At 30.8% G+C, this 8,562-nt stretch overlaps 2 protein-coding genes across 3 annotated transcripts in view; both read left to right on the top strand.

The window, feature by feature from the left end:
* Nucleotides 1-775, top strand: part of LOC115237062 — a 13,800-nt gene extending 13,025 nt beyond the window's left edge. The window contains exons 22-23 of the mRNA XM_029809861.1: nt 362-464; nt 541-775. Coding sequence (XP_029665721.1) covers nt 362-464; nt 541-627 — 190 coding nt within the window. The 3' untranslated portion in view covers nt 628-775. The remainder of the gene's footprint in view (nt 1-361; nt 465-540) is intronic.
* Nucleotides 776-2,320: 1,545 nt separating this feature from the next.
* The window catches only part of LOC115237047 (xanthine dehydrogenase/oxidase-like), a 21,557-nt gene continuing 15,315 nt past the window's right edge, over nt 2,321-8,562 (top strand). The window contains exon 1 of one of the 2 annotated variants that reach the window (XR_003884292.1): nt 2,321-2,467. The gene's annotated coding sequence lies outside the window, so the exon portion shown is untranslated. The remainder of the gene's footprint in view (nt 2,468-8,562) is intronic. The other variant, XM_029809814.1, reaches the window with a different exon arrangement.

An 8,562-nucleotide genomic window follows, 5' to 3' on the forward strand; every position in this document is an offset into this window, starting at 1 on the left:
AACGTCGATCACATTGATCTCACCTTGAAAAGGTCACTCAAGGTCAAATCCATATTTTTATCATGTGGCCCCCTCCGAACCCTACAACTTTTGTTTGAAACATTTTTTTCGATAAAGCTTACTTTCCGAGATATTTTACAGTTTCAAGTTAAAAAACTCACCTTGTATATGTAGGTGAAGAAAAGAGAACAATTATTATAAGTATTATTATAAATATTTATTACCAAAAACAATTTGCATATTCAACAGATATATCTACAAATAATCGCAGAATGTCACTGAATAATTGCTTTTTCCGACCACAGAATTATAAAAATACATATAATAAATAATTATTACCCAAACCCATTCAACTCCGTAGATACGCCTTCGATCTCTATCGAAATACAATGCGGGAGGTGTCATTGTCATTCACGAATCCGTACTACAAGACCACAGCGGTTAGCTACAATCATAAAACCAAGGTATAGATGCTTATCTTGATATGCCTTTCACCATTCCGTCTATTTATGCTCATTCGAGTTTTCCTTCCCGTTACAGGAGCTCTATACATGGAATAAAGGCAACCAATTAGCCTACCCCGTCAAGTATCGTGACGAATTGGTAGGAGGAAATAAGGACAGTTGAAGCACAATTTTCTTCAATATACGTCGTTAATCGCCGTTAATTAAGATTAATTAAAGAATTTTAACATATAACGTCTTCTCATCTTCGCGATACTCTTTAGAGCGCTCTATTTATCTTGTATACATACTGAAAATAATAATAAACAAAATCAATAAATGTGCGTAATTATTGCTTATTTAGTTTATCGTATACGTAAATCTATTCTAACGAAGAATCGCGAAGTCTATATTATTATTTATAATTGAACGAAAAAATAAAATATAAAGATTTTTTTTTTTAATTATACTATAATTATATTTTTAAAAAGATATATTATCAATGCATAACTATGGCGAAATAAAATATATATGTGAGAGAGTGTAATACTTTTTTAAATACAAATATCTCGAGACTAACTCTTTCATTAATAGCTGTATATCTTAACCAGGGACCCGGATCAAAACGAAATTAGAGTTTAATAACTGTTCCGGTTTCTTGATAAGTAAAGGAAACCGAAACCGTTTGAATTACGGTTTTTTCGGTTCCGGCTCTTCTAAAATTATTGCTTTTCTAACCTTTTTCTAACAAATTATATTATTTTTTATTAACAAATATCTTGTTGTTCTTTTTATGTGAACATGCAGAATTTATTAAATTTACGTCTTTTATATATATTTTATTATAAAATAAAGAAAAAAGTAATATTAAATGTAAAAAGTTTTTTTATTTTCTTAAAAATACAAAAACTTAATTAAAATAAAAATAATTAATTAAAAGTAATTATTTTTATGCACTTATTGTTTTTTATTCATTATTATTTCTTCCATCTCTAACTTTTTGAAAATTCTATTTTTATCAGGTTATTATTATTTTTCGATGACATCCAGCCAAGAAAATGACAAAAAATTTAAATTAGTAATATAAAAATATTTTGTAGAAATAAATTGCAAGAACCGAAAAGGTTCCGAAAAGAACTGTAAACCGAAAATAATTTAACGGTCCGGTTACGGTTATAAATTTAACAGAATTTTAATACGGTTTACGGTTTTGGAAGATATTAAAAAAACGGTTATGGAACGATTATTGATTCTGATTCCGATTCGATCCGAGTCTTTAAGATTCTTAACATTTCATCTTTCCGCAATTCTAAACGCGCTTCTTGCTTAAAATTAACGGCATTACGACTGAAAAATTTCAAAAATCTTGCTTATAGTAAAAAAATGAACACACACACAAAAAGAACTGATTTAAATATGTACTAAATACGTATATCTTGTACAATACCACTTATTGCATATATCATTGTTTCCATTGTTATCGCTTCAAACATATTTAATTACTTATGCATATACATAAGACATAGATAGCAGTGGATTATCTTACGCGACTGTCATCATTTTAACGATTTCGCATTCGCAGTTGAGTTAAATGTTAAATATGCAGTATTTTATTTTAATCATATAAGGATGGTTAATTAAAGCAACATTTATGAGATAAAAGTTATGGGGTCATCGAAATCATGATAGAAAACGCTTCAAGTAATTTCTTTCGCAACTATCTCGTGTGCGAAAACGAAAGTGCGGATTTCCTTCTTTTACGGATAATGAAACTCCGCTAGATACGATGATAAAATAATAACGCGAATAGTCCCGGGGGGAAATCGTGATAATCATAATACCTGGTAAGGCACTCCGCTTCTATTATAACGTTGCTACAACGTTCTGTGTTGCATGGGTAACTTCGGTGGGGCGACCATACGTGGTAGGGGCGAAGTAGTGCGTATGAGAAATGATTTTGAGTCAGAGTACAATACAGTTCGACAAGCCACGGATCCCGTCGATCACATTCACTAACAATTCCGGTAAGTAATAATCTCGATGCTTTCATTGTCATTATATAATTCCTCGTCTATCGATCGTTAACATTATTTCGATCAGCGAATGGAAAGCGCAGTAATTTCGTTGTATTTTCTCGATGCTATTCGAATTTATCGTAATCATTCCAGTATCATTGAAATCAGCGTATTTATATCGACCGCGATCACTAACAATATTAAGATAAGGAGGTCGCAGATTTATCAAGTCTATCATTAGTAATTTCATTAATACTGCGACAAGTGATATTATTTGTTATAATAAGTATTTAATCCGTACACAAGAATTATATCGGCTCGCTTTTAGTGTTTAGGTTGTGCAATTTTAGCATAATCATTACTCACAAAGATATTTATCATCCATGCTATCTTTATTTCTCTGAATTGTTTGATTATATTTCTTCGTGAAAATTCGTGCGATCAAAGTGTACGCGGAGAGAATTTTATAATGCAAATTTACATTCCTTTTTATAACATTTGAAGCTGGAATGTAATGACACAGTAAGATATATTTATTACTATAAAAATTGTAAATTATGTATTTGTGTGTGTGTATGTGTTCTATTGTTTGTTGACAATTATGCATTTGTTTGTACATTAAAATATTTGAATAATTGCAATACTACTTCGTAATAAAAATAATACGTAATAAATATAATACGTACGATATATAATATTATATTGAATAAAAATATCGCGCGTCATTTTTTTATATATATTAGTATGTTCCACAATTACAAAGAATATTATAACTTTTGCTATAATATTATCTCTGTGTATACATATTTGTTTTGCAATCTGACGCATCGTGCTATTTTAACGCAAGATTAATGCTGAATGCGCGACATCATTCAATTTCTATTTCACCCGCGTCTTCTTCTTCTTTATTATTTTTATTTGTGCTATTTTTCTCTCGTCATGATAATCGCTTTCGTGAGAAACACGGAAAGATTCAAAGAGATGAATGTGGGTTGTGTCCTTGCAATATAATAGTGAATGTCTACTTTATAATGTCATGTTGTGTGATTTTAATACTGCTGACATGAAGTGCAATATCGTTTAATTCCTATTTTCTTTACTCCATTCTTATTCTTTTTGTTCATCGTAGTTCTGTTTTGTCACGAAGACGGCTCTTGTGTAAGATAGAAAAACGAAAGAAGAAATTTATTGACGCTTACAATGAATCACAAAGTAAATACATATGACTTGGAAGATCACGTTGATCACGTATAATTCTATCACCGAGTGTAAAACCGTTCAATTCCGAATCCTTTAATTTTCTGCTCTGTTCTTTATATTTGCCTGTCGCAAAAAATGCTTGCGTGATAGAAAGAAGGAATGTATTTGCACTCACAAGTTTATGTAATCAACAATGATAGTTGCTTTACGATTTTAACGTTGCCGAGTATGTTGCGTGGTTAGGAAAAAAAAAACAACATCATCTCCTTCACTTTTAACATCCTTTTCTTAGGTGACCGTGCATGATGGCTAACCAGTTTTGTTTTTTTTTCTTACAAAACCAGTTTTGTAAGGACACTTTAAATCTATTGTTAAATATCGAGACATATCTGATGGCACGATTCGCTTATGCTTAGTTGTTTTTAATCCGCTTACAATGATATTTTCAAGAGATCGTACTTTTCTCTCGAAATAACTGTGTGTTCGATGTTTATGATCGATGAAAGAATACAATACATCAGTGAAGGAAATAGCAGTAGAGCAATGCTATCTTTACTTCATTGATATCTTTATCGCGTGTTATTTTTATTAATATCAATATTTCTTTATATTTTCATGAAAACAACGCTTTAATATCTTCTTTCTCCGTCACAAATATATGTTCGTTTTAGTTTGGCAATCATAGAAATCTTCAAAGATTGTCAGTGATATTTCAAATCGTCAAGCCTAAACTAAAATCGATATTTGTTGCCTACGCTTTTAGTAAACGGTAATGGAAAACGGTCCAGTTGACATACAAACCGTATCAGCGAAATCGAATGTTCAAAAATAGTCCAAAAACGGTGCCGTTAAAACATTGATTTGCACGATATCGACATACGAAGAGCTTAGTAAACGATAATATAGACAACGAAATGTATTTATATACACTGCCGGCCAAAAGTTCGGATACATTTGCCTATACATAGGGTTGCCATAATAACATTTTCAAAACTAGAACTTATAGCTCAGAAACCCCGGACATATCGCTTGCAACCCCGGACGTATACAAAAATGCGAATAGGTTAGCAAGTTGCTTATAACTTATAACAATAAATTAATAATTATTTTAGATCTCATTTTCATTAGTACTTAGAGTAAAAGGAATAAATTAAACATGTTTTTAATTTAAAAGAAGTTTTATTATTAGATTCACGCATAAAAATAAAAAAACAAATGGTTGATAACTTCAATTGTATTGAAGTGATTGAATATGATGTGGTTAATTAAATCTAAAAAGCAGAATATTTATGAATATTCTTAAACCCCAGACATTCATAATTACCCCGGACACATTCGAAAAATCCCCCCGGACGTCCCCGGACGCCCTAAAAAAGAGGACGGTGTCCGGGGAAAAAGAGGACGTATAGCAACCCTACCTATACACCTATAATTTGTACAGGATTTTAACAGGATCCCCTTACTCCTCAGGAAGCTTTTTTGTTATTAATCAATTAGTTTAGTCATAACTTATATTAAATATTTAAATCTTACCGATCTCTAATAAAAGAATTCACAGACATCACAAGAGTGGGTATGATGCAAATATTTACTTCTGCGCTCACAAGAATGAGTATGATATATGAAATATTCACTTCTACGAGAATAAATTAGTAGAAAAAATGCCACGACTTGTAAAAATGGTCATCAAAACTAAAGGTGTATTTTTTGATTAGAAAAGAAAGTTTAACAGTTTTTTGTTAAAAGTGTGTTAGATTCATGTTATTTTTGTTTTACTTAAATTTTCTATAGTTTTCGTATTACAAAATAATCATTTATCTCTAATGTAAATACGAATTACATCAATAAAAATAAATTTCTTTATATCTAGCCTTTTAATGTTGTGTCCAAACTTTTGGCCGGCAGTGTATATCAGCTGCTATTTTGATAAAACTGCATTAAAGGTTAGGTCACATCTCAATGATTTAATCGCCACTTATTGTTAGATATGTTGTAGGGGGAAGTGTTCTGAATAATTCGCCGCAAGAATCAAGTGGCGAAAGGCATTGGGTTTAGGAGGTATAACAAATTAAAGTTTCACAGTTTTAATACTTTCTCTCAGGTATTATGAAGTAATATTAGGAAAAGTGAAGTTTGTGCACGTTGTATTTGTTGTAGAATAGAAATGGAAAAAATGTTTGTTTACATTTATAGGGGTAGATACATGGTCATAGATATTTTGTCAATAAGCGGTTTCAACTATTTCTCGCAGTTCGTTAACAGTTTTCAACATATGACTACATAAATTTATAAATCTTGTCTTGAAAAATATTATTTATTGAATGCGTGGGCGGGAAGAGGCTCCTCCTCTCCCTCTGCACTTTCACCCCGAAAAAATTCTAACCTAACCCAACCCAACTTTATTTTAAAAACTGAAAATAGGGTTGGGTTTAGAAATTTTTTCGGGATGGAGGTGTAGGGCAAAGAACGGAGTCCCTCCTCCTCCCACGCGTGAATGTCATAAACAATTTTTTTCAATAAAAAAATAATAAATTATACAGCATATACATACTTTAATGTCAAACTTGAATTTGTTATATCTTCTAAACCAATACCGTCCCCCACTTATTTCTTGCGGGGAATTACTCAGAAGAACCTTCCTTACAACATATTTAAGTAGCGATAAAATCGGAGGTGTGTTACCTTTTATCCAATTTTACCGCTATTTTTTTAAAACTTAGGTTACAAAATGCAATTTTTGTAATGTAATGTTCTAATTTGTTTTCTGTTATTTTCTAACAGAAAAAAGCTTTCTGATATTTTTTTTTTAATTAAGTATTTAGAGAATTATAATATATCAAGAATAATTATAAAAAATTGGAATTGAAAGAGAGAAAGAGATGTAATATAATGCCGTAAATCTAGATTTCTATAACATATAAATTATTTCTATAACATATTCCATACATTTTACTATATTTATAACATCAAGAATTGAATTAATTCGAGATATACACTGATATCAATTTTTGATATAAATTGATTGCTTAACAATCACATCTCTGTTCGTCTATGTTAAGCTCGGGAAAGTGATGAAAAAACCGATACAATATTGAGCAAACGCATTGAAAAAGCACACTCGATGTATTTCGCAACAGGTTCTACAAAAAAAAAACACCGCTTGTATTTTGTAGTAGCAATTTTATAGTCAAGTTAAAAAAAAAAAGATTACGCGGAACAAATTAATCATCTTCCGCTTTCCGTAGAATTGTTCTTTTTTCGCTGTCTCATTGCTTTATGTAAGCAGTAAATGCATTAAAATGAATTAAAGTTACGCACCATAATTATGTAATGCGATTAATGAAATAAGAATAAATTGCAAATTTCTAATATCAAGAGTTTCAAAACATATCGATTTAAAAATACTTACGAGAGATATAAATAATATTAATATATTTTAATCTTTTTTTAATTAGAAAGTACAATAATCCACTTTTAATTTAGTTGGAACAAATACACAATAAAAATATGAGCAAGAAAAAGCAATCCAAAGATTGTGAAGTTAATATAAAGTTCCCAAAAGGAAACTGCAAGATTTTTATCTTAATTCAAACTTTTCGCAGCGCGCTTTGAACATTGTTGCTATAATTACGTTATGAAATTGCGCGATTATATAGAGAGTAAATGCATCATGTGCATGCGTAATGTTAGATATCAGCACACATATCTCAATATTAAAATCCTCAAGGTAATAAATTATTTCCACATGTAACAACAATGTTACGCGTGTGAATCTCGAGAACGAGTATAATCGACGAGTATATGTGCCGCGTATGATTAACGATCTTCGATGCTGTTATTAACGAATACATAATAAGATAATTTTTTTTCTTCTTTTCATAATTTCATGCTCATTTTGCTATCGGCAAATTGACACTAATGCAGAATCTTGTTTTGCAGCATGTTATTAGCACATCATTCATAATTTTATTTTATTGCCATGCGTATCGAGTGTAACCTTCATCGCGATATCTAAAGAAAAATCGCCACGTCATCGTGCTTTTGCTGCAAGATTCTTGCGCAACATGTTTCAATATCTCTCGTACAGTTTAAGCGGCGAATTATTTGATAAGGGATTAAACGCGTTTTTTTCTCAGCTTTTTTTAAGAAAAATAATTTTTAATTCATCTCTTGATCACTAATAATAAATACTTTGTCATACATATAAGCATCGAATAGAATTATGAAAAGAATTATTATTCGGATTTGTATTTCCAAATATGATTAGTAACTTTTAATTTCCAATAAATCTTTCCACTGTATTTTGGCTAAGGAGAAACGAATTTGTCCAATAAATTAAAATTTCCTTTCTTTAAAATATCATCCATGTATATCCTGGTACACACTCTCTTTCTCTCTCTCTCTCTCTCTCCCTCTCTCTCTTACAGCACCTGCGAACATTACAAAATCAAGGAATGAGAATTATACTTAGATGTAACAGAAGGATACGGATTATAGATATGCTTGAAGCATAACAAGCTGCGATTTCTCCGATTTTATTAAACGCGACCGTGAGTAATCTGACCCGTTTTGCTCGGCTAGCTCTGTAATTGTAATAGAATGTTAAATTCTGTTATACACTTGCTAATATACTGTGTAAATGTAAATAGTAAGTCAGTGTAATAATTAATTTTACATTTGCCGATGATGTAAATTTTATATTAAATATCAATATTTTACAATCTGTTTATATATATATATACAGGGTGTCCCATAATTCGCGGATCACCCGCCATGTGCAGGTAGAGCAGATGAAACCGAGAAGAAAAGTGCTTTACCATTTTGCGATTTTCGTAATAATTATTAAGAAATTAATTTAAAAAGATGGGCCAATCCATGCCTTACACAAGCGCGCGGCGAGAAGG

The sequence above is a fragment of the Formica exsecta genome, unplaced genomic scaffold, assembly GCF_003651465.1.
Source record: "Formica exsecta isolate Colony F162 unplaced genomic scaffold, ASM365146v1 scaffold27, whole genome shotgun sequence".
NCBI classification, from domain to species: Eukaryota; Metazoa; Arthropoda; class Insecta; order Hymenoptera; family Formicidae; genus Formica; species Formica exsecta.